The sequence below is a fragment of the Melanotaenia boesemani genome, chromosome 13 (assembly GCF_017639745.1).
Source record: "Melanotaenia boesemani isolate fMelBoe1 chromosome 13, fMelBoe1.pri, whole genome shotgun sequence".
Taxonomy (NCBI): Eukaryota; Metazoa; Chordata; class Actinopteri; order Atheriniformes; family Melanotaeniidae; genus Melanotaenia; species Melanotaenia boesemani.
Genome location: NC_055694.1, coordinates 6932098 through 6959257, shown reverse-complemented (window position 1 = coordinate 6959257; position 27160 = coordinate 6932098). Strand labels below are relative to the sequence as shown.

Here is a 27160-nt window from a genome sequence, read left to right as displayed (position 1 = left end):
TTTGTGTTGTAGATCAATTTGTGTTGGTGCTCACAGGTTGCTTGTCAGGCAGGTTTAAAGTGTTTGTATAAACAACTGCAGTTATTCACTGCCCTCAGCAAATATGCGGCACATGTCACGTACACTTTAGTCAGGAAGTTATGATAATGTTAAAATAGGCTCTATGGGTGAATAAGATACAGCATGCTGGAGTGAAATGGTGAAAGCAATATTTCAAGATTATTGGTTAAGGGTTGTTTAAATGGACCCCATCTGTTAAAAAAAATTTAAAAGACAAGTCCACTAATCCTTTAAGTGGCTGTAGAAATTCAGAAATGGTAACTACAGATATGCAAAATTAGTAGAAACTGAAGGAAAAACAGTGACTCAACTATAGATGTATAACAGATTTGAATATATTTATAATACACATGTTATACATCTCAAAAAGGGGAAAAATAGGAACAAGTAAGGGACAGAATTACAGGAAGTCAAATTATGCAGAAAAACTACAAAGTTGTGCAAACTGACTACAATAAATGGCAAAAGCAAACATGAGCTGAACAATGGAAAGATCAACAATTACAAAAATGCATATAACAACAGTAAAGCAACACAAACTGTTCACCAAAAGGTGAAAAACTAAAACAGTCCAAGACTGTACATAGGCTGACAACCAAGGCTGACTACATGAAACACCTGACATCAAAAGTTGGGTCACTTTTGTTTGGTAAAATGGCCAACAAACAAACAACCACAAGACTTTGCTGGAAAAGGTCCTAAAGCAACAAAAAGTGGCAAAACTGCTAAAAGACAGTAACAATACAGAGGTAGGAAATGCTCATAAGGACATCCTTAACTTTGGATGTGTTCCTCTTTTTTAAGAGAAGGTCCACTGTATTGTGTTTCTTAACGATGCCACTATTTACATAGCAACTACATACACCGGTAATCTGAATTCATGGAATTACATTCAAGTCTGAGTAAAAAAGGTTGTAATTCCTAAACCTTTCTTTTAGTTTATAGTCTGCATGTTCTGCTCATTTTCACTGTATAGATGTAACTAGATATTCTAGAAACTAGGTTTGGAGGTTAAAAGCTAACGGGCAGAGTGTTTTATATCAGACTCCGAATCTCTGAACAAACAGGAAGAGGTTGTTTGAGATACTGACATCTTATTTAGTTTATTTAGTTTTAGCTTATTTAGTTACACATTTACAGTTTTTGCTTCTGTTGTTATTTTAATTCCTTTAGCTGCCTGATCTATTATTTGGTAGAGCAGTTTCTTCAGTCACTAAGGAATCTTATGAAAATTTGTGGAAAGAAACTTACCTGAGTTTTATTCACTACTTGGTTTGGGTATGTAGCACTAAAAGTATTTGTTATCACATTACTGTTTTACGTTTTGACCACTTAACTATTGTTTCTGTACCATCACCTGTTAACTCAACCACTTGTTAAAAACACATACTTATGGATATTGTCCAAAGGAAAAAAAAATGCAAATGCAAAATTTTTCTCTTGCTTTTTCCTTATTGTGCATTTTAAAGGATCTTTTTATTAGTATTGCAATTGTAATTGTGTCAGACTAAAATGTTCCTGCTGAAAAATGACCATCTATCCATAATATGTCAACATGTAATGCAGCTCCTCTATAACTTAAAGAACAGAGGCATTAACAGCACTGTGTAAGCTGCCTTGCTTTGCCCGTCTGTCAGCCAGTACACTGCTCTGGTTGAAGTGGATGAAATGCCATCTATTTATACACCCTGTTCAGCAGAGCATGACACCTTGTGGTTTTGCTGTTTTGACTGCAATGTGTGAAATTATAATGTTGTTAACTGGCTTATAGACATTAATGTTCCCTTCAAGATAAATTGTGCTGTTGAACTTTGGTGATTTGTAAACAAACACCATCATCTGGTCTCCGTTGTGCTTCAGTAGAGCTGCAGTCAAAAATATCCCGAGATGAAGAACTGCTGGCGTAGCGCTTTAATGACTGCAGTTAAATTTAGAAAATCAGTTTTCTTTTAACTCAATTATGATTATTTTGTATTAGTCTGTTCTTTTTAAATCTAAGTCATGTGATCCTTTAGAAAACAAGAAAAACCTGACAGCTAAAGATCTTGTAAAATTTCTCATCAGAGCTAAAAGAAGGTTTTTATTATACTTTATTCTTTTGTCCTATGAGCGATTATAAGATTTATTTTTTTTGTGGGAAAATGTGTTTCACTTAAATAATACTAAATGTAATGTTAATAATGCAGACACATGAGAAATTAAAAATGTCATTTAAAGATTTTTTTTGCTTTTTACTGACTGATGTTTAAAATGTAGTGAATACATGTTGACTTTAAGGTCTTTCTGTTTGTGTGAAGTTTCACTTTATTAGATACTTCAGAAAGATGGAAACAATTTAAGATATCTTTTAATTTTTAATATGAAACCAACATTTCTTGCAAGAGAAAAAGTAAAACCCCAATTCCAACAAAGTGGGGATGCTGTGTATAATGTTAACGTTGCTCTTAGCCAGACCATTACAGATGTGGAAGCTGTAATGCAACTTCATATCATTGGAAATGCCGATTTTTAGCCTGTCCGCTGATAACAAGCTGGATGGTCCCTCTCCTCTTTAGTCTGGTTTCTAAATAGTATTTTACATTTTGACCCATCTGACCACAGAACAGTTTTACACTTTGCCTCAGACCATTTTAAATGAGTTAAGACTGCTGTGTTCCTGGATCATGTTTACATACAGCTACTTTTTTGGATGACAGAACTTAAACCTGCATTTGTGGATTGCAGCGTGAACTGTGTTCAGACTGATTTCTGGAAGTGTTCCTGAGCTCATGTGGTGATTTCCAGTAGAGAATCACCCCTGCTTTTAATACAGTGCCACATGAGATCACAAGTATCCAATTTTGACTTTTAATCTTCCCCTTGCGCACAGAGATTCCTTCAGATACTTTGGAACTTTTGACGATATTATACAGCGCAGATGGCAGGATCTTCAAAGTCTTCACAATTTTACATTGAGGAATATTTTTCCAGAAACTGTTCCTTAACTTCGAGACAGTTTGTAACAGATTGGTGAAGTTCTGCCCGGCTTTACATCTGAGAGGCTCTGCCTCTCTGAAATGCTCCTTTGAAGATAAGAGATGAGATACCATTAACTGTCAACTTTATTTGAGAAATTGCAGCAGAAAAACACTGAAGTCATAAAAATATCAAAATAAAATAAAGATAAAATTAGTAAAAAAACAACAACAAAAAAAAAAAAAACCCCAAAAAAACCCAAAAGAATTCTAAAAAAAATGTGTTAAATATTTACAATATGCACAACAATAACTGATAAAGCTTCTTATTGTGTAGATGTGGTTGTGTGGTCATGGGAGCAGTGCTGGTTATACAGTCTAACTGCTGCAGGAGAGGCTGTTAAAGTTTTTCTGGATGGGGTGGGAGCTGTTTTACATTAGGGATTCTCAGTCCTGGTCCTCGAGAGTTGGGCGTGTTGCACCAAGGAAACTTCTAAAACATGCAGGACAACACTTAAGGACCCTTGTCCAACGTGGATGACAGCTTAGTCAACTTCCTCCTCTCCCCCGCCTTCGCACCTGGATCCATAATACATCCTAGTACATAGCTGGCCTTCCTGATCAGTCTATCCAGTCTCTCCTTGTCCACAGTCTCTGCTAGACAGTTCCATAAAAAAAAATGGCTGATGCCACCATAGTGTCATGAAAGGTTTTCATACCGGGCATGTTACTGACCTGCTGCCAGTTAACCTAATTAAATGTCAATTTAATCAGTTAACCAGAGGGTTTAAATGAGGACAAGTTATGTTTATTGCTGAGCAAGAATGACTAAGCAGATTTTCCAGACAGGAAAACTGCATCTTAAATGCCCATGTTCATTGTTTGATGTGTTCAAGCGAAGCTCCTGATGAGGTTTCTGCTGTAGCTTCCCTCTGAGGCCAACAGAGGGCAGTGCAGGTTAAGCACCCACTCAACTGAATCAGCACACTATGAAAGCTGCGACCACAGAGGAAGTGAAATCTCACATCTACATATTCAAAGTGACAGGAACAGGCTGGTAAGTTGCAATTCTCAAACTACATCTTGATAATCACTTATAAACTTTATTTATCCTGCAGTTATATATATTTCCAGCAATTTTACTAAACTCTGATAAGTCTTAGGCAGGTTTTGCCTTAGATTTTGTATTTGGGGTGGGGATTTTTAAGTGAACTTGCTAAATATTGACATGTGATATAATTATGTCTCAGAAAAGTCTAAGTAAACTAAATTTAATGTCACATCTTTTATATCAGCATGTTGCAACTTAGACAAAAGGGAATACACATGAAGTAAGTCCCCAATGAAGAATTGCATCTATAAAGGTGAGGCTTTAGTCTTAATAAATGAACACACCCCCCTACAGAGAATATGAAGTGGTTTTCTGAAGGCTAAAATTAGGTTAGTCAGAAGAAAGTGAACTGTCTGATGCAAGTGAGGAAAAATGTGAAGACCACCGCAAATTGCTTTAAAGTTAGACTTTAAGTAAAATAAGGTTGAAGTGAACAGAGGTGAGCATGTTTAGACGCTGCCCACAGTTATGAAGTGCAGCCGATCACTGGACTCTGACCTGCTCAGCAGTGGCCTTGTGAATCTAATCGTGTTTTTGTAACAGGAGCCAAAGAAGCTCTGTTGCTAATGTGTATGTACGATGACAGGAAATCCTGCTCGGCGCCTTCAGGAATTGAAGAAACTTGTAAGTACTTTTCCACTTCTAATAAGTCATAAGTCACTGTAAACATAACGGTTTCTTCTCCTCTAAAGGGTAAGAAGAAATTTCATTACATGAGCTCACTACGTTGTTATCTAAGCAGCCTTTGTGTCCGTTTCTTGAAGTTTCTATCCACGCATGTATTTGTGGAGAGAGGACAATGTGGAAGGTCATGTGGAGATAGTCACAGATTTGTTAACTGTTGAATTTCCAGAGAAGAAATAAAGGGGATATGAAACCTGCTGAATAATGACTAATGTACAGTGGGTGTGAACTGAAATGATGAGTAAGTAACCCATTTGCTTTGTCATAATGATTATTACTTTAACATATTATGTTAAAGTAATAACCAAATTATGTAAATCCTATGTGTTGTTTTTTTAACAGCTGCTCCCTTTATTTACATAAGTATTTGTTACTTATGTCTTCCAGATATAGGATCAGTTTATAAAGTATCCATCGAGTTAAATTATCATAAAAATGTTAATAACTTCATGTACTTAAGCTACACTTATTAAATGTTTCTCGTATTGCATTGTAGCATGTTTTCCTTTTTCTCCTTGAATTTGTTTTGTTACGTTCCAGTAAAAAGACAGGAATGAGCAACTAACTATCGAGTCAACCCCGATTCAGAAATAATTGCTAAAAACCCTATGACCCCTCAACCAGCTCTATAAAAAAAGTTACTGTGCATGAAAACCTCACAAATCTGCTTCATAATGAGTTTGTGATGATGCCCTGAGGAAAGAGCTTTATATATAATTCCAGATTTAATAAGAACAATAATAGGTTCATTTGTTATTAAAGCACTTCTAGTGGCATTAATACCTCGGCCAATTTATTTCAGAGTAAATTAACAATTGTGATTTTGTGTTGGATGAAGCTAAAAACGTGAGAATAATGAAAGAGCTTGTTCTGTTTTCCCTTTTAGAAATGGACATTTTTAACCCCTCTGGCTTAATTTGACACTTAGCTTGTGTGTTCCTGCAGGTATGACACACAGCAGAGATTTCACTATCCTTTCCGGCTGACCTGCTCCGGCTGACCTGCTGCAGTATGGCTCTGCTCGTGCACGTGCTGGCCTGCGCCTTTGGCCTCGGCTCTTGGGTGGCAGTTAACGGTCTCTGGGTGGAACTTCCACTCATCGTCAACACCCTCCCCGAAAGCTGGGAGTTGCCTTCCTACCTGACAGTCATCATCCAGCTGGCCAACTTGGGACCTCTGATGGTCACCCTCATGCACAAACTGTGTCCAGGTCGTCTCAACGAGCGTGTTGTAATTTACTCCATCCTCTCCATCGGCGTCCTGTCCTGCATCCTCCTCGCCTTCTTCTGGGACAAGACTACCATTGTGGCCGGGGCGCCCCATAGTACGGCCTTCTTCATCATCACTTTCTTCCTCTCCCTGGTGGACTGCACATCTTCAGTTACGTTCCTCCCTTTTATGATGCAACTTCCAGCAAAATACATCACAACCTTTTTCATTGGAGAGGGGCTCAGTGGTTTCATCCCCGGTGTAGTTGCTTTGGGACAAGGTGTCGGCATCGCCAAATGTGTCAACTCTTCTCAGCCTGCAGGAAACCACACCAGCATGGACACGTGGTTCTTACAAACGGAGTATCTTCCTCCAAACTTCTCCACAAAGGTGTTTTTTTTCTTCCTAGCAGCCATGATGTGCATAAGCCTGGCTGCTTTTGTTGCCCTGAACAGACTTCCTCGGACGTTCGAGCTGTCCACAGAAAACCTAATGACGGATGCCACAGCATCAGCCAGCTCTGGGTTAGACAACCCAGGAGTAGAGACTGATGGAGGAGGTCAGAAAAGCCAGGAGGAAGAGGCAGCTAAGAGCGGCCATCTGCTGGCTGGCCCAAAGCACTCCATGTACCAGCTGATCTTCATCTACTTTTTGGTGGTGTGGATTAATGCTGCAACAAACGGCTTGCTGCCCTCTGTGCAGACATACTCCTGCATGCCTTACGGGAACCTTGCCTATCACCTTTCTGCAACTCTGGCCTCTGTGGCCAACCCAGTGGCCTGCACAATTGCAATGTTCTTCCAAAACAGGTAAAGAAATCCTAACTCTTTCCTTAAAGACTGTGTTAAAGTGAAAACAATAAATTAATTAGGTTGAAAATACAGAGCAAATTTTTAAATGACTGTTTTTTCACTGTCATTGCAACCACAGAGCGGTTGACTTTTATCTTTTATTTATTGTACATGTAGCATAAGGAGACTGCAACTAACAGACCTTCTCTGTGTTCAGGTCCCTGATCTTTCTCGGTGTGCTGACTGTATTGGGGATGGGCTTTGGCAGCTACAACATGGCTATGGCAGCTATGAGCCCGTGTCCTTTGCTTCATGGGTCTGCAGCTGGAGAGGCGATTATAGTAAGTGAAACACTAACTGTGTCATGTTATTGCTCAGTGGTTTTATCAGAGATGTATCAAAGTTCAACTTCTGAGTGTTAGCTCTTGTAACTGATAAAGATTTTTATTTTTTTTTTTTAAATCAGACATTAACTATTTCATTATATTCCCAGATTATCAGTGAGATAAGTGTGTGAGTCCATGTTGTTCCTTTCCCCTCACCAGGTGCTCTCATGGCTCTTGTTTACTGGAATGCTGTCATACGTCAAAGTAATGGTAGGTGTTATTCTCAGAGACCGAAGCCACAGCGCTCTGGTCTGGTGTGGAGCCGCCGGGCAGATGGGCTCACTGGTTGGATCGCTTACCATGTTCCCACTGGTTAACATCTACAAGCTGTTTAAGTCAGGAGACTTCTGCAACACCCAGTGTCCATCATGATAGCCGGTATGAGAACTGCATCACTGAAGAGGAGCTGAAGAAACAAGTTTTTACTTTTTGGGTTGTAAGCTTATTTTATTTTGTGAAATTGATATCACCATAAAGTCTGTCTTCAAAAAACTAATCTGAGGGTAGCATAAAGATCAGATATAAAAATAAACAGGCAGTCTGGCTCTGTCCAAAGTACATTTGTCAATAACTAACATCTTTTATTTAACTTGAGTTTGTGTTCAACTTTAAAAGGCACAGCAATGTTTCCCCTGCATTGACTCAGCTGTGGCGAGCAGTTACACCGATATTGTTAGCACCCCGCCTTCAAAATTCTAAGGATTAAATAATTTCACATGGACAATGTCAAAATTTCTTAATTTCACTATTAAACAGCCCTGAGTATTACTTTTGTTATTTTACAATCTAATTTCACCAAACGTTTAAGTGATCACCAGTCACAATAATTTTTTTTCCAACCACACTTCTTCCTGGAAGACGATGGTTCCCCACTAGCCTTCCAGATTTTTATAATGCTTTGCTCAGCTATTAACACAATTTTAGTTGTCTTAGATGTTTTTTTTGCTTGATGCCAATAATTTGACCTGTCGGAAACAGTCTAACATCTTTTCCACGACCAGAAGATAGGTCTTCCCAAATGGCTAATAAATGAGAACCCACCCATTACATCAGTAACTTGTTGCCAGCTTAAACAACCTTCATCATGCAGCACATATCCAGTGGGAGACTATTACCAATTTGCTTAGCTAAATCCAGTTTGTGATTTTTTCTTTGGACAGGCAGTGTATTTTCTCTGCTACTATTACGTCATGATTTGTATAAATCTCCAAAGTGTTTCATCTAATACCTTCTGTTTAAATTTTTTTAATAGTTCATTGTGCCAAATAGATATATTTGTAAACTCATTTGGCCACTAGATGTCACAAGCACACTTCTGAAGCATAAACAAGCTGCGTTTACTGGTATTGCACATGAAATACAGTTATATTGTGCACATTAAAAAAGATGAAAAAAGCAGTGTTCTGACTATATTATTCTTCCAAATTTTTTCCAATGATTTTGAGTCTGAAAAATTTGAATTATTTTATTTTTTTTCTCCAATTAATCATCTCTCCATCCCCCAACTTTGACTTATTACCAGTTGACAGGGCCTCATCCTGAGGCTGGTAGCAGCTGGACAGTAATACCTAAATGTATGAAAAGAGCATGAACTACTTCCACTTGCATTAACTGCAACAGTAATATGCTGCTCAGACAATTAAAAACAAATCAAACGATATTGATAAGTTGCTGAGTACTAAATTACAAACTGGGATGTTCAATATTAAACACTAACCAGTCCCGGAAAGTGGAAATATTGAAGAAAAGATAAAAACAAAGCTTTAAAGGAATAGAAAAGCCACAATGATCCCATGAAATGTCTGTTCAAAGCCCCATCATCCCTATCAAAGATGCTGCTGCACATCCTCTAAGGAGGACAGAGGTCATCTATGGGAACCAGAGAGTGGTTTCCCGTCAGCAGCTGTTCCTCCTCTCTGGCCCCCGTGCCCTTCAGAAGGAGAGGGAGAGGTTCCCTGGCTCAGGTCTGTGGGGAAGCACAGGGAGGAGGAGAAGAGGAGGAGGGCTCTAATTACTTTGGCTCAGCGGGGGCCGATGGCTGTTGCTCCTTCCGCTGGTCACTTGGGAGCTTCCTGACCCCAACACTGAGTAAAAACAAAAAGATAGGGAAGGAAAAATGGGGCCACAATTAGCCCTATGTAGCCTCCAGGGCCCAGGATCAGTGGAGGAGAAGCACAGATGGGACTTTCTCACTTGGATTTGCTGAATCCGCATTGCAATACGTGTAGGTCATGCAGAAATCACTGCACACGTTGCTGATGCAGATTCAAAGGAAGGGGTTTTATCAAACGTATTCATGATTTTTGTTCTGAAATTGGTATCTGAGTGTAAAGTAGCGTTCACCTTAAGACTCTAAGCGTTTCTCTTTGGGAGTGATCATGACCTTGACTACTTGTATGCAATCCGAAGGATTTTCTCCACGCTTGATTAGCTAAATTCCTTGATTGGCTCTGGGCTTTTGTGTCGAGACATAACAAAGCAGCAAAGAAAAGTGTATAATTTTCCTTCGAGTGTCAGATGGTCCCGTCGCTCCTCCAGCTGGTCAGGAGGGGCCATGGCCACCTGGATGCTGTGTCCCGGTCCTGTGAGATCCTGCAGTCTCCTCTGCCATGTGAAGACTTCACTTACTACGGCACTGAGAAGTCCATCTGCTCAGGTCAACACCTCCCAAAGAGCCCCTCCTCACCTCTCCCAAACATCAACACAGCTCCCCCTCCCTTCCCTCCAGCCACTGTGCCTCTCAGCTAAATGAGCAGCGTGTCAAATGGAAGGGGGATTTACCCTTCCTTTAACTGGATAAGCGAATGAATTCACAGCACCGTGATGCAATGAATGGATGAACCCACCTGCACTCCTGCAGCACGGCTGCTGAATCGACAGATAAGTCACCTGTGTCTGACTTTGCACGATTCTCTCTCTCTCTCTCTCTCTCTCTCTCTCTCGCTCTTTCTCTTAAGCATGAATGCAGGTTCACCCAGGAGCATGTTATCCTTTGACACAACAACATATAAAACACAGAGAGTGTAAAGTATTTTTTTTTAGGTGTAAGATAACAAAAAGTAGTCAGGAAGAGTAGAAATTTGCTTGAGGGCCCACAGATTTTGGCAGCTGATGTGCAGGTGAACAGCTTGTGGGTAAACCAACTGCTGATGCATGCAGACAGGCATGGCTCAGACAACATCTCACTGCCTCTCACCCATCAATTTCCACACATACTCGCTTTAATAAATGCCATCCATTTATTTGAAATTAGACCTGACAGCTCTATGTCATTTCACTACAATGGCTCGGAGCCGACAGCGATGCACACAGGCCCACTCCTCGTTTTCTATCAGCAGGTATTGATGTTGCTTTAATGAAGTGCCTAGCACTCCACCCTAGGAAGAGACAAGTCTGTCAGCATATGTAAATGCTTCCTGCCTGTCATTGTTGTGGTGGGTTCAGCATGGGTCAGCATAGATTCTCCCTCTGGGAACCCTTTGTTCTGGGGCCGACAGTGCCACATGAGGGGACCAATTACAGAGCTGCACAGCAGGACGGGGGTGCAAACTTGTTACCCTGCTGCAGTGAGCTAATTATTATTTCAACACTGTGCATATATAGAGCCATCGTGTTAGGCGCTGGGAAACAAAAGCTGGGTCGTCTACATCTAAATAAATACTATGAGAATAAAAAAATATTTCTCTTCTGTTAATCAATTTATACAAAAAGCACCATCATCAAAGCTTAGGAAATGATCTTCCTAATTGAGCTACTTAAATCTCTGCAGTTTTTTTTTTTTTTTTTTTGGCCTGTCACTACAAACAGACTCTACAGGCAACAGACTGCAAACCGCATAACCTTGATGTGGTGTCAAGAAGTGATTTATGAAAATGCATCCTGCTCCCTTGGTGTTGAATGAGACCTGACTGGACTCTGGGTGTTGACACAAAGCCCATATGGTCGGGCAAACAGGCTCTTTGAAGTTTCATCTATATCGTAGCAGCTCAGAGGGCTTTGGTTTCCAGTTGCGGATGAGATTTTGGGAGAATGCTTCTCATCAAGGAGCCCAAGAGATTTTGCCAGGTTTTCCAATGAGCCACAAAAATTCAGCCATCTTGCAAAATAATGCTTTATTTTGATGCCAGTGAGTCAGTTATGTGATAAAAAGCAACAAAGGGTGGGTGAGCCTAAACTGGCCACAACTGGGCATTATCATGAGAGTTTGGGAGAAAAAAGTAAATGGTTTATTTCTGAAAAAAAATGCCAAACACACCTCTTGACGCATATAGATGCCTTTCTTATCTTGTCATTAGCTCCCTCCTCTTACATCAACCTATTCATCTCCTTCTCCCCACCCCCAATGACCAGTCTAGCCCAGCTGCTAGGGGCTACCAGTTCCCCTTCGTGTGTGGGGCCAGTCAAGTGGAAAATGGCTGCCACTGAGAGAGCCCACTTTAGAGAGCCATCATCCTTTGAAGGGGCATGATGGCCTTTGACAGCCACAGTGTTAACACTGAGCCCACACCAACACGGCACTGCTATTATCATGTTTACTAAAGCAAAAGGAGAGGAGTTCAATGGGGGACCCTGTTGGTAGATGTTTGAATCCTAGGGTTGTGGGGATCTCTTTTGAGTCCTGCTGCAGCGGCATTGTGGGGAAACATAACATAGAATCACTCACAGCCAGGTGGAGATTGTATTTCAACACATCAGTTGGGCTTTTACTGAGCAGGTTGTTTTGTGTGTGTGTGTGTGTGTGTGTTGTTTGCCTTGTGCTCTTCTATAGAAGCAATGTGATTACATCAACCCACATTCCAGGTTCAGTCAGATACTGCAGCTAAAACATCCTGCACTTAACAGCTTTTCTCATGTCTTGTGGAAAAAGAGATGAAACTTGTGATCCCTCAAAACACTTTGGGATACTCGTAAACAGTTTATACACCTGTTGTTGCTTTAACATTCAAGTTCAAGAACAAATGCTTCATCTGACACAGATCTACAGATATTTGATTGAACCCAGGAACATTAGAAACTTTCTAGGGAAACATAAGAAAATTTCTTCAACTGGGTTACAGCTGTGATCAGATCTGTGCTGTTATTCCATTCACGATGTGCATTGCATGTTTAAATGGAATAAATCATTTTTGACATGTGCAGAACTGGAGCCTGACTTTTCGGAACTAGCAGTATAAGAAGAACTGCTGATTTCCGGTGTGAACAAAGATCGCTGCACGTGCAGAGTTATTGCCGTCTTACAGATGTTTGCCATCCCCCCTTTTAAATCTCAAGCTATGGATTTGTATCACATCCCGATCAGTTCTGTTTTGGTCTCACCCTACATGCCCATTTTTTCTTTTTCCAATGAACTTTATAGTGTAAAGCAAACAGCCATATGGCTGACGTAACAGGCATGCGCAGTAAGGATCACTTCTACATGACATTTGTAATAAGCATAATACAGTCGGTTTAACTCACCCCTCTCAATCAGATTTGAATTTTGATCTGAATCTTCCAATTTATGTTTACGTGAAGCATTTTTATTTAATCAGGTTTTTGATCTGAATACACGTGTCCATGTAAACATGGCTATGGATATAACTACACACCTGTAACTGATTAATGGTGATTTAGTTGCTTACTGAATCAATCGTGCATCAAACCACCTGCAGTAATGCTATCTTTTAGTTTTGCTTTGGTCTCTAACAACATCTCAGGGAGCTATGTGGCTCCCATTTGTTCCACTACATTGGTGAGCTGGTAGCTGTCTGCTGTTTGATGTGAGCAGGTGGTGTTTTCTAATGATAACAGTGAGTGGACAAAGTACTAAATAGTTGTTAGTGGAACCAAGGATTTAGTGAGGTAATCTATTAATTTTTTTCAAAACCTTTTTTCCCTTTCTTTTCCCTCTTATATGTATTTTTTTATTACTTGTTTCAAGGGGACAACTGTAGTTAAGTGTCTCTATCCAAATATTACTACATTTTTGTAAAACCTGTCATGTTTCCTCAGCGACCTGCTATGACACTCAGCACCCTCACACATCAGTATTCAGTTGCTGTATATCTGCTTTAATCATATTCATTAATGGAGCCTGAATGTAACACATTCAAATCTGGTTATTTAAATCCCCTTTGACAAGATCAACACCAACATCATCGCTGCATGCTGTTGGAGTAGGTGAAGATGATGTTTACAAAAACCAATATTTAATCTGTGACTATTAAGCGAGACAGCATTAGCTAACAGCCAACACTTTTTTTGTTGTTTTAATCTATAGCCATGTTATTATCTTGAATTAGTCACCATTTAGGGACTCAGTTTATCCAGTGCCTTCAAAGAAGGACACTTTTGATTGTGCCATTGTTTGCATGTTGCGCCACTTGTTTACGACACGTGCACAGGAGGACACTATAAAAGCCTGATGGCATCCGTAAAAGCTAGGTTCAAGCAAATGCTCTCATTTGACTATGTAATCACCATCCCAATAGCAATGACATTCCCTAACTGCTGCAGCCCTTCCTTGGACAATGCAAAAAGCCATTGCAAAAATCTGGAAATAAAAGCCCTGTTTTCACCATCGGGTTCGAGTCAGTACAGGACAGTTTGGTTTGGTAAATCCTGATCTCCGTTGCGTGTCCACAGCCATCTGTACCCTTACCTGGTAGGCAGCAAATTGGCCATATAGCAAAAAATACGTCAGCTACATATTAGCCTAATGTCAAAGCATGGAATTAACCCATTGAATTATAATAGCATAACACAGAAACAAAGAACAAGAATGATGGACATCTAGTAGTTTATGTTTTTTCTTCTTCACATGTGGCTTTAAACAACAAAAAAAAATCCACAATATATTAAAACATGGTGCTGTTGCTGCTTTTGTCTTAGTGCCGAGTTGCACAGGAAGTGATGATGCTTGTGATCATTCAAACAGATTGCAGTGAGCCAAGCTCCAACCTTTTGGGTCGGATCAGTAAGATTGTGACCCCAACAGAAGAGTCCCAAAAAAGAAGATTGGGCTGTATCAGACATTAATCTGTAACAGTTTTGCCTGTAGAAATGCAAAAAAATGTGTACTAAATTATCCTGTACCTGCCTGGACACGATGGTGGAAATGGTGCTAAAAGTCCCCACTTGTCCTACGTTCTGTTGCAGGACACCACAAGACACTCAGCGAGGTTCAGTGTCCATGCTCTGAAGCTATTTTTGTGGCATTAATTCGGATGGTTTTAATGTTATGGCAGATTATTGAAAAGAATGAGGATTTTTTTTACAGTGATGCAAACGTAAACACATTTATTAAGATGGTATTTTAATTAGAATTTATGCCTTTTGTAGGAAGAACAGAAGTATAAAATGTGCTGTTTTGAAACCTATAACATTCAGAAAATGAGCAGAAGCTGCTAACATGCTCATTAGGTGATGCTGCATGCTCTAATCTACCTTTGACCTTCTGCAAAGCGTGCTGCCCAGTTTATGGATGCAGCAGATAAAAGCTGAAAGCATTTCATCCGGCTCTGCTCTCTCTGGCTCCCATCCAACATGGGCTGACTGCTGATGTATGGCTGTAACCCGACCAAGCCGCTCACATGACTCCGGCACATGTTGCTGCAGGACACATGTGGAGCTCCAGAATGAGCAACAGTGATTTTAACTGCAACAAATGGTCGAGGTATGTCATTATCCAGATTTTTGGTGAGGGGATCATTACCTGCCACAGATGCCACTGTTGTTTTGTGTCTCTGTTTGTCCCAAGGCAAGCTAACCACGATACTTGAAAAGAGCAGAAGGTGCCTTTGTGTAGATGCACACCTGATCTTAGCAATCAGTTGGCATCTCCGCGCTCACACAAGTCTCCCAGGCTCTGCCTCAAGGCCGTCCATCTGTTGCTGTGAGGAAGTGCGACTGCGGGTGAGTGTGCTTGGTTACAGGTCTGCATCTATTCCTGTGCACGTGTGTGTTGGAAGTGGGAGGCTGCAGAAAATATGTGATTAGCAGCTTTGCGCCTGTTGACACGTCTGTTCCCAGAGGTGTGGGTCTCTCACTTTCTCTGCATCTATGGAACTGATATTTAAAGTAGAAAAAGGTGACAAACAAATGTGATAGGAATCTGGACGTGTAATTAGTGCCACCAGAGGTAGTATTAGAGAACTAAGACGGGGCACCACTTGGATCTGTGTACTCTAAAAAACAATTAGCATGGCTTTGAGCTTCTCTACAAGCAGACGTAGAAATACATATAAAAAAAAGATGTTCTCTCTAACATATTTTAAGATAATGTGTAGATTTTTATTTCTGGCTGAGTCTGCAGAAAATGGCTGTTCCTGACTACCGTGTAGGAAGAACACCCTTTGATGGTTAGCATGCATGCCCCCAGCAATGAATTCATCTGTATGTGTGAAAGTGAAAGATATTTTATTCAGAGTCTTATTACACAGAAATTCAAAGAAGACATCCAAAAGGAAGAATAATGGAAATGAACCTCATAGAAAAATGTAATATACAAGTGTGTGACAGTTTTAAATGCCCCACAGTGAAAAGGGAAAAGTGGATAAGGGGACACATACAAAGGTAAAGTATTTTTATTAATATATATTAGTTACATGCAGGGTGAAGGGGTTGGAAACATATGGATGAAAATTAATGTTTATTCTATTTTTCTTTTTTTAAATTATTTTTTTAGCGCCAGTATTTACAGGGCAGTGTACAGGAGAGAAAGAAGCTAAAGAAAGAGAGAGAGAGACAGAGCGAGAGAGAGAGAGAGAGAAAGAGAGAGAGAGGAAGCCAAAACAACAAAATACAACATTAAAAGAAAAAAAAAAAAGTAAAAAAGAGGAATGATAAAGATTTTGCATATTTGGTAAGTCCTTGGTTGTATGACTGTTAACGTGTTGCTATTTGAGTAGATATTTACTGTATGGGCATTACTTAAATGAAAGGTTAATATTGGTGCAGGCAGGGAAAGTTCATGTTTACATCCACCCCTGGTGTCGCAAATTCACGACAAACCCCCGTCTCAGCTTTGTCTATTCTATTTCCTTTTTTATCAAACTGATTTATCTATTTTCTTTTACTTACTCTTATTTATGTATTAATTTTTATTAGTTATTTATTATTGATCTTTATTAACTGTTATTAATATATTTAATTATATTTTCTTGTTTTCCACTCTTTTTCTGTGTATTATATTTTTATTATATTTACTTTAATTAGATTTCTTTCTGTATTTACTTATGGTTTTATACAATTGTAAATAAATGTAGGCATTAAGGGGTTAATAATAATAATAATAATAATAATAATAATAATAATAATAAGAAGAAGAAGAAGAAGAAGAAGAAGAAGAAAAAGAAGAAGAAGTGGCTTATGCTCCCAAAAATCAGAAGTTGGAATCGGCAATATGTGATTTGTTTTTACAGCAGCATGAAAAAACAACAAATAAAGATGTTTAGCCTCCATTTTCTACCACTTATCTACCACGGTCACAGTAAAATGTTATTATTTTCAGAGCTGCTGTATTATCTTGACATGTTTAGGAGGAGGTGTTGGACCTCTAACAAAACAGACTACAGTTTAACAAACTTGACAACAAATAAAAAAGTTTAATATAATCTGAGAAGAAAAAAAAGGTTTAAAAAAAGCACCAAGTGTTCTATTTTTAAACTAATTTAATAATTTTAGCCTCATTCGAAGGGCAGAAACTTTTCCTTTTATTGGGTGACTTTGATGGGTCATATAATGTATCTGAGCTATGTATTACAGTGAAGAATATCTTCCTCCAAAGAGCTCCTGGGAATGTGTTTTTTGATACCATTGACCTTGCCAATATTGAACCTCACTGATAGATGTGCGATACATAACCCGATCCAGGGTTGTTCTGTGTTGAATCTGTCATATTTGTTGTACATAATAGATAAGGTGCTGATAAATAATTTACTGAAATGGAAAGGAAGCATGTGTCTCACTGTTGCTTTGTTTTGATGCTTTGTATTTTTTAACTTGTGGCGTGTAAAATCAGTATAATGTTTGTATCAAGTGTTTTCTTCTAATTAGTATCAGAGGACCTGCTAGTTGTTTGGTGGTGTTGGGCTTTGACAGTGTATACAGGTGCCCCCCCTCTCTTCTTTGAACGCTCGCAGTTTATCGTGATTTAGTTCATTATAGGGATTCGTTTTCTGGAGGGAATGTCATATGCTAAGTTAACCTCTGCATGCCTCCCTGGCTCGCTGCCATTTATGAAAGGACACCAACATAGACACACTCTCTTCGATGACGACATCTGGCAAAGTCCCCAACCTTTAAAACAACTCGAGCTGCTGCTGGATGTATGCGATGGTGTGAGTGCACTCAATAAATCTGTGCTGGTCTGATTCAGACTCCCACACATCACCATTCAGTGTCCTTGAAAGCAGCTAACGCCATAACTGTTCAGGAAACACAAGATCCATCCGCTGTGCTACAAGTCAATGAGTCACTGAGAGCACTTCTAATTGTGTGGATGGCGGCGGATGTCCATTTCATAAATATATTGAATAAAATACTCACAGATCATTTCAAACTGGAACCTGTCTTTTTATTGTACAGAGTTCTGTGAGGACGGCCAACAACCCCATTGAGAAATTAGCAGGGTCCCCTGTGATTTTCCTCTCCTTTAATGAATAATTCAGCTGTCAGGGTGAAAGCAGGGCGAGGAGACCTTGTCACTGGCGACTGACTCAGCACTCTGTGGCCTGAGGGTGACACTAAACCTGAGAATTGCTTCCCGTACTCTTCACATAGGTTGTGGTACTACAGTATGTCTCCCGTGTTGGTGGCCACATGATCTTCCAAACGCAGGGGGAAATGCAGAGGACAGAAAGCTGCAGATCTACTTATCATCAAGGTCAGAAAAAGTTTGTGCAATGTGACATTTTTTCACTCTGGTGTGGGGATGCAGGAGCTTTTTAAGTACTTATGTCACACTGTAAAAAACATTACGCTAATAGCAATGATGATTTCAGAAAGTGGTGGTGGTGGGGGGGTACTCCTTATTGGTAGCTTATTAACTTATTATTAACCAAATTATGAACTTAGTAACCAAAGTTGACATTTACCCTCCTGCTTTTATCACAATATTATTTTTTATTATTTGCTCATTGCTTTTATAATTGTATTTCTAATCTATATTATCTTTATTTTTATTTTATTCCATTTGTTTTCATTCTTGTATCCTAACATGTTGTTTTTTGGTGTTTAGTCTCGCCCATCCCATTACCACCACCATGTGCATTCCAACACTTGAAATGAAATGCATGAAGAAATGTGCCATGAAATAGTATTGTTTGGCAGAGAAACAGTAGTTTATTGGCTGCTACCTCTTTAATTATAGTTAAAACTATATTAGTGGCAGAAGGAATTATAAATTCCTCTGCTATAGTGTGACGTGATACCTCTCTGTGCTGAAACAGACACTGTATCCTGTATAATAATTAGTCTGTTTTGACTCTGCAGTGCTAGTATCATATGTGTAACTTACAGGCTTAATATACAAGATGTAAATCTCATCAACCTTAAAAGCAGCTCTGATGAATCATGTGTTCATGTAGCTGTAACAGTAGCTGTATCAGTATTATAGTGCAAATAGTGCAAGTATGACCCCTGATAAATAAATAATTTAATCATCATCTGACAGCTACACTCAGCTGTAAATTTACATCGCATTTTCAAACCTCATCACGGAATAAAATGCTGTTACAAAAAACACTCAGGACAGAAAAAAGGTAAATGTTTAAATGTCCTAATGAAACCGTTTCATTCAGTGGAGTTGCAGCAAAAGCCAGATCCTCTCATAGAGAGAGGCGTGGATAAGTACCACTAGGGCTGGGCGATATGAACCAAATCTTATATCTCAATATTTTTACCTGAATCACGATATACGATATATATTTTGATATATATATATATATATATATATATATATATATATATTGTCAAGTAACCAAAGAGACAGCTTTTAATTTACAGCCTTCAGTGCTAAAAACACTTTTATTAAGGATCAGCAGCACATGTGCATTAAAACAGCTGACTGAAATTAAAGTAGCTTTATATTAAATTAAATGCTCCTAAAACAAAATAAATTAAAAAAATACTTTTAAATGACCATAATAAAAATACAGCTATGCAAAATGCAAAAGAAAAGATGCTTTAACTCAAAACAAGCTATCTCGATTTATACGATATTCCCTCCTTCTATATTGCGTCTGATAAAGTCTCGATATATTTGAAAATCTCGATATATTGCCCAGCCCTAGGTACCACTCCTGAACATTTAAAGGTTCAGACACAGAAACAACCCGCTCTCAGTAGAACTCACTAAAGCCACTTTTTGGAATAGCTGAAATTAAGGAACAAGGCTGAATTTGGGATAATACATTTTGAAAACAAAGTTTTTGGACCTCTGACACCCACATGAAATTGTTAAAAAAATGTATAATATGGGACCTTTAAAGTTCAGATCTCAGATAATGTGTTAATGTTAATTAAACCTACAAAAATATTGGATCCATTACTACAATGATGATGACAGCTTGTTTAGCCGGGCACGTTACCCTCATGGGAACGACGTTGTCAGTGTGACACCGAAGCAGGAGAAATACTCCTGCTGCTCACCACTGGAGCTCGAGTGTTTCCATCCACTCATTCCAAGAAGAATGGGTGGGGTGGCCCCAACACAAAAAGGAGTGGAAAAAAAATATCCAAATGTTCTCACACAGGATTCAAAACCACAGAAGAAAAGTGACAAGGCTGAGTCTGCTGTGACCCCTCCAACCTCCTTATGCAGTTGACCATTAATGGGTGTATGTAACACCAAATTTAAATAAACAAGTGTCAAAACAGTTCCTGACCAATAAATTGTCTTATTAGTTATATAAATACAATATAACACAGGGCTACTCAGTTTGGTCCTACAAGGACTCCTATCCAGCAGGTTTTCCATGTATTCCTGCTCCATCACACCTGACTCAAATTAAGGAGTAATTGTGCAGAACTTGACAGGCTGTTAAATTTACATTTAATTTGATTCAGGTGTGTTGAAGCAGGAATACACTGAAAACCTGCTGGATTGCAGCCCTCAGAGGAACTAATTGAGTAGCCCTGATATATTTATTACTGCAAGGCAATATGACATTCATTTATAAAAAGATTCTCAAAGTAATTTAGAAATCAAGTATTCAGATGACTGGCCAAGCAGGTGCTGTGCTTGTATTGTATACATCAGTATAACAGTAAACCTGTAATCGTTACTTTGTATGTTTGGTAATTGTATTTTGTTTGCAAAATTCTCAATGAATAAAGCTAGTAGAGTTAAAAAATGGTAAATATTGCTGAAAATAATATAAAAGAATCAAAGTATGGCTACTAAATTACATTTAAGCACTGCAATTGCAGATAAAGTCTGATGGATGGTCCATCATTACTGCAAGAGTGAAATGTCACAGAATCTACAAGAAACATTGCAGTTAGCACAAGCATTCATGATCCCCTGAGGGTGAATCCAAATGACTTCGGTGTTTCCAACTTCACCTCAAAGGCCATCAGTGGCTCAAATGGTCACATTTCCTGTGAAATATCTCAGCATCATTCAGTTAGTCTTTAGTTGTTACTTGCAGTTTGAATAAACTCTACAGCAACAGGATGGATTATTAAAAAACTCAATCTCATATTTACATTTCCCACAGGTTCATAGTTAAATCTTTTCCATTTTTCCCCTCCCTTATTTTTACATAACTCAGTTCTACCCACATGCCTGAGACCAATCAGCTTGTGCAGGGTGTAGGTGATAAACTTACATCCACACCGTGTTGCACTTCACTACCCACCTAAACCAGGGATAATCTATCTAACACACACTCTGTCTTTCCTGTCTATCTGCTTGTAACCTGCCTTTCTGCTCCAAACACACCATGGTGCACCAACTCAGTTTCTGTCTTCTTGTGTCCTGCTCAGACTCTGTTTCACTGCTGCACACTCTGGAGCCACAACATGAAGCTTTATTTAAGACTCAAAGATCCATTTTTCCCAAACAGTGACTTGTAACTTGGAAAGCAGACTGGCTTTACTTGTTTATAGCACTCTGAAAGCCCAAAGGCTATAATGTAATGACCATGCAGCCGAGGAAAATGGCTGATATTTTTCAGCCTCCAGTGTACCCAGCGGATATCCAGATAATGAATATGTGAGACAGGACTTATATTTCTGTGCACTGGTCATTTTAAGGCTGTTTCGCCTTAAATGCAGTGCACACACTGTGTATGGGGCCTTATGATGTAATGGGAGCCTCATACTGTGCAGAAATGCCACAAGTATGTTTGCTGCAGTGCCAACAGCATAGGCCAACACACGCCCCACATGCACCCATGAGTCAAATTAGTTGAATGAGTTTGAAATTAGAGGAGAAAGAGGTTTCAAATCTTTCATCTATGACACGGCACATGCTGCTGCAATGATTGACAGTCAGCATCTGACTAATCATGCCTCAGAAACGTGCATCACTGCAGGTGAGGAGATGGCAGATGAAAAATGTCTCAAAATAAGAAGACGCTTGTGTTGCAGTCAAAGGTGAGTAAGCCCATGGACTTTTAAGTAAAAATGTAAAAAACCTGACCCAATAATACAGGTAATACACTCAAGCTAAAATACTGTTTAGCTACACAACTACCTGGGGAAGCTTCAGTGATGGGCATCTTCCAGGTCACATCCTTGTAGTTTACACTAATCATAACTTTTTCATGAGATAACACAGAAAAAAATCAATAGAAATGTGTATAATACATAAAAAAATTCAAGAAACAATAAAATTTGAACTTTTATATATATATGTGTTTGATCCTGAATTAGCATTTTTTTCTTGTACTTCTAAATGACTATACATAGCTAATAGTAATAACATCGTTAATTCATTTTACTATGCTAGAGGTAGTATTAACAATATTACTGTTTTCATAGCTAGTGTCTCTATATTCAGTGATACTTTTAGTACCATTAAGACCAACTTGCATTTTAGGGCTGCTAATAAGATGAATTTCTTTTCTGGATTTCTTACTGTAAGAAATGTGCTGAAATGTGTCAGGAAGGCATCATCCTGACTTACCAGGGCCCTTTTTTCTTCAAAGTCTGGATGAAGTTACTTTTTTTAACTTAATAAAAGCATCTTTTGTTAAAATAATTTGTTAGATGATAAGCTATTTTGTAAATATTATATTTAATTACTTTATTAAATTTATGCAAAATGTCATGTTTGTCATATGTATTAAAAATTATGTTAAATGGAAATATGTCAGGTACAGACTTTTTAAATGACTGTTGTCTTTGTATTTATGGGAACAGTCCTGGGTCAGTGCGTGAATGTAAATAAATATCATTCATTATCTATACCGCTTAGTCCAATTCAGGTCGTGGAGTAAATAAATATGAAAACGCTAAATCGTATAATACCTAACTACAAGAATCTACAATGGCCAGTGACTCCTTTTTTTTTCTCCAAACACCTGCTGGCACTCACAGACCCCTCAAACAGTGTTCATCTGCACCACACAGACCGCAAATAAACAACAAATGGAAACCAGAAAGCTTCCAGTACCAAAATATTGTCCTTCCGTGTTTATACAGAAGGCATTGGATCAGAAAGGGTTTGTGCTGCTCTGGACACATTGCTGGATCAATCTAAATTATTTTACATATTTAGTATGAATTAGCACATGTTTGCATGCCAGAAACACATTGAATTATTATTATAGGCATCACACCTGCTAAAAATCAGCATGTTGGCTATGCCATTGTGTTAGCATGTTTTGTTAGCATTGAGCTGAGACTAAGCACATCCTCACAGAATCTTTAGTTAAAGACTTACAATAATCTAAACATGCAGAAAACAGTTAATGGCAAAAGGTATAATTTGCCATACAGATCATTTGAACTCTGTCAGACAAATATTCCCTTTCATCTTTTAACTCTCCTCTAACACCACAGCTTCCATTTGCCTTTTTCATTTAATTTTTCTGTCTGTGCATCATTCCTGTGGCTGTCTCCTGCATTCATCACTAGTAGAGGAAGAAGGCATTTCAGCACAAAGAAGATTCCACATCCAGGGCAAACGAACACCCCTGGGCTTTATGCATTTGCCCCCTGTGGTCCACAGAGCTCTAAGCCGACATCTGTTTTACTCTGGAAACAACCTTTGATCTCAGGATGAAGACTTGCTGTCAAATTAATGAAGAAAGGGATCATTACAAACAAAGACACTGAAACTGTTTTCTTGTTATTGATCAGTCACATAAATGTGAGGTTAAGGATTATTCATTTCTTCAGCCTCTGCTCAGACTAAGTGTCACAGAGGAAATGCTACCTTCTGTGAGTCCATTAAACCTCATCCCATTTGTACACTGCTGACATTTATAAATTGAATGCATGCTCTAGTTAGTAGTTTACAAATATGATTATGGCTATCTGATATTTAGCTGTAATATTTATGGCTAAAAAGCAGCTAATGTGTCTCAGAAAATACTAATTCTTTAGAATATCTTTAGGAAAAATATAAGGAAGCTCCAGAAATGTAAAAGAAAGTGTGTCCTGGATGGTCTTCAGGTCTAAATTTGCAATACAGTCATAACCTTTGAGTTTAAACTCACAGCTAGCGTCTTTTTTTATTTACTAAAAGATGTTTATGGCCCTAATTGTGTCCAGAGATGTTAAGTAGGAAAGCATGATGTAATCACCTTAGACTAAAAATCTCCATGCTGATATTGATTATGTACTAATTAAAACCTGTTGTAAAGCCTTCACAGTCTTTGCTGAGTAAGGCAAAACAATCTGTACAGGAGTGACAGTGCTGGCATGAGCTTTAGAATAAACTATTAGTCTGAATCTTCTAACGTTACATTTACTCACTAGAAGTAAAATTCTTTTTAAAATGGCATTATTTCTTTTTATTAAAGGTGATTACAATATAAGCCTGTTTTTAATTAAAAACCCATCACTGGATGTGATTACCAGCCAAAGTTAATCTTCCATCTGCCCATCCATCCAGTTCATGTACCTGCTTATCATATGTAGAGATTACACCCTGAACAAAGCCCCAGCTTTCATAGGTGGGATATTATGGCACAATAAATATAATCTAATGTTACACTGACACTTATTTGGTCACTTAGAGGAGATTTACTACTGTGTTTATATAACTGGGAAGTTCTGATACAAGCAAGGAACTTCCCTTCTGTTTACCCAGTTTGTTGGAATATTCTTCAGAAATTAGGTGCGTAGTATCAAAAGAAGATGACATATTGGACCGGACTGCTGATTCCCCCACTGTTCTCACTGAAAGATAGATTTGAGTTGGGTTGTTTGTATGAAAAGGGGAAACAAAGTGCTGCTTTAATTCATGTCCAGATGCACATGGATGCTTCGACGATTCTCTGATTCTTTGACTTTTGATAGATGACTTGACAGTCGTTGTGAGCACAAATTGTCATCAGCAAAAACAAACACATTGCTGTCAGTCACAGGAAAGGCACGGTGCCAATCATTGGTGATGTACAGAGAAAGATTAAGCGACAACAGCCTTCTACCGAAATAAAAAAAGCCTTTTATTGAGAATTCAAACAGGTGTCATACTGGTTTCTGAGAGGCAAAGCAAATGACAGACTACTGAGCCGTAAATAGCACAGCAGACGATGGGAGATTGGCCATATGTCCACTGTGGGAGTGTGTGTGTGTGAGTGTGTGTGAGTGCCAGCTACACTGGCTTGGTTTGAGATTGGATTCTTTTGGGAACGTCCCAGTAAAAGCTCCTCTGGGATGAAGGGAGATTCAACTGCAACATCCATTCACTCAATTTTGGTCGAATGAAATGCTGAAACTGCGTGGGTTTCTCCTCTGAGGCTAGCTGAGTGTTATCTGTCACCACAAAGTAATGAATAAAAACATTGTTAGAAACTATTTTTAAACTCAATGCATTAATTACCAAAAAGGGATATCAAATCCATCTTCTGCACCTTGTTAGCCATCATCATGTTCCTGCTACATTTAGTACCAAGAGAGTGAAGGTTCTCTGCGTGCATGTGCATGGGTGTACGCCAAGGATAGGGTGTTCTCCGAGGAGCACACAGCTCCATCTGGGCCAGAGTAATTGGTCTGCTATTCATATTCAGCAGTGTAATAGCCTCTAGCTATTCATACAGTCACACATGAACTAGTTACACTGAGAACAATCAAAAGATGGTTTGACCTGAGTGTCAGTTTTTCAGGAGGGGTTACCGAGACAACACGGTGAGAGAATCTAAACCTGGTTTGATTGGATGCATAAAGAAAATAAATCCCTCTCTGATTGAATCTGTAAACCATTATCCACAGGATTCCAGTCTGCAGCATTTAGCAGATTTATGCAGAAACAGTGTTGAAATGTACAAGATTTATTAATATGAAGGTGAAAAACTGTGGTGAATCTCCTCCAGTCAGGGGGATCTTGCATCATGATGAACTGCCATTAACAGAGCCTACTGCAGCTAGAATAAAAAGAAAATCTGCCCTCCTTTCCCTGAGAAGGGCCTGCAGCAACCCTACACTCTGAAATGCATGCAGTGAATCATCAATTACAGTGGCAGATTCTGTAGAAGTGGTATTATGTAGAATAAATAAATATGTAAAAGTACCAAACAGCTGAGTGCATTTTTGCTGTATCTGTGAATAAGCTTCTCCTAGTAAGCCACACAACAGGAGCATACTGGATCTATCTCACCTTTACAACCATTATTCACCAGCAGCATGATGAACTGTAAAACCCCCTGCTGTAAAGGTAAGTAGTGACTGGTGTTTTTTCCCCCATGTAAAAACACCTATAATTACCTGTGTAATGGAAGGAAACACCCTTCATCATCTGATCATTCCTCAACAAGATAAATACGGTGGTCAAGGCATTTAGAGACAAATGCCATCCTCTTGGTGACAAGGGTTTTGAGTGGTGTATTTATCATGGTTTGAAGTGGTGTCTGCGTCTAACCAAAGTACTGATTATTCAGAGTGAAGAGCAGCAGCCAGCCCATTACCTCCCAGAAAATAACAATGTGAACACCCGCCTCCCCGGCCTTTCCCAATGTAGTCTGTCAGAGCGTGTCAGCTGCAGCACCATTCATTCAATCTCAACAAGTACCGAGCTCCAGGATTCATTCCTTGTCCTGCACTATCTCTCCCTCCTCTTAGCCTCCATCTCCCTACGCTGCCTCACATTACCTCCCAGTGTCTTGCAGGTTGTTTGCTCCCCCCTCGGCCCCTGCTTCAGCTCCACCCACCCGCTCACTTCCTCCCATTCTGCAAGCCTCCCATTCTGCTCCACCCCTCCACCCTACTTGGTCCTGATGAGCCATTGTGAGATTCAAGCAGATGGATGGGGAACAAAGGGGTGAAAGGGGGCCCCCTCTGCCTGTCCCCCTTGTATCACTGCCAACCAGGCTCTGGGTAATCTTCTCAAGCTTTCACGGCAAAGCAATGAATAACCTCAGCCTCCACTCTGAGACCCAGGCTCCACCACAGCCACCCCCCTCTTATCTCACCCTCTGCAGACTCGCCAGGGCCGGCTGCTCCTCGGATAGCATCTCTCACCCTCGCTTTCTACTCACTGTCTCTGCCCTCCACACCCAATCAGTTTTTTTTTTGTTTCTTAGGGCGTGTTACAAGGCCCAGAGATTAATTGGGGCTGTGGCTGGATGACATCTGGTCTCAGCTTCATAAAAGTCTGGGTCCTTGAGGTCTGCTGGGTTTATAATGAAGTGTATATAAGTTCATTTTCACATCAACAGAGCGTTAATCAGGGCTTCTTAAATGGCCATTTCGACGCTTATTCCGGGAGCAGCTTCAGTGAATTTGATTAAAAGAACCCCAGGCATCAACTGTACTTTCTAAAAAATCTATTAACTTATATAGTCTTTGATTTTAGGGCTACGTATTCAGATG

At 39.3% G+C, this 27160-nt stretch overlaps 1 protein-coding gene across 3 annotated transcripts; it reads left to right on the top strand.

The window, feature by feature from the left end:
* The first annotated feature begins 3935 nt into the window (after window positions 1–3935).
* On the top strand, window positions 3936–7922 carry slc52a3 (solute carrier family 52 member 3). Of its 3 annotated transcripts, XM_042003449.1 has the most exons (5): window positions 3936–4071; window positions 4669–4749; window positions 5755–6827; window positions 7027–7150; window positions 7355–7922. In XM_042003449.1, the coding sequence occupies exons 3-5, from the start codon at window positions 5821–5823 to the stop codon at window positions 7565–7567; spliced, it is 1344 nt and encodes a 447-aa protein (XP_041859383.1). In that variant the 5' UTR covers window positions 3936–4071; window positions 4669–4749; window positions 5755–5820; the 3' UTR covers window positions 7568–7922. The 3 variants fall into 3 exon arrangements, with proteins under 3 accessions (XP_041859383.1, XP_041859382.1, XP_041859384.1); XM_042003448.1 differs by having other exon boundaries at window positions 3936–4749; XM_042003450.1 differs by lacking the exons at window positions 3936–4071; window positions 4669–4749 and having other exon boundaries at window positions 5175–6827.
* Window positions 7923–27160: the final 19238 nt, after the last annotated feature.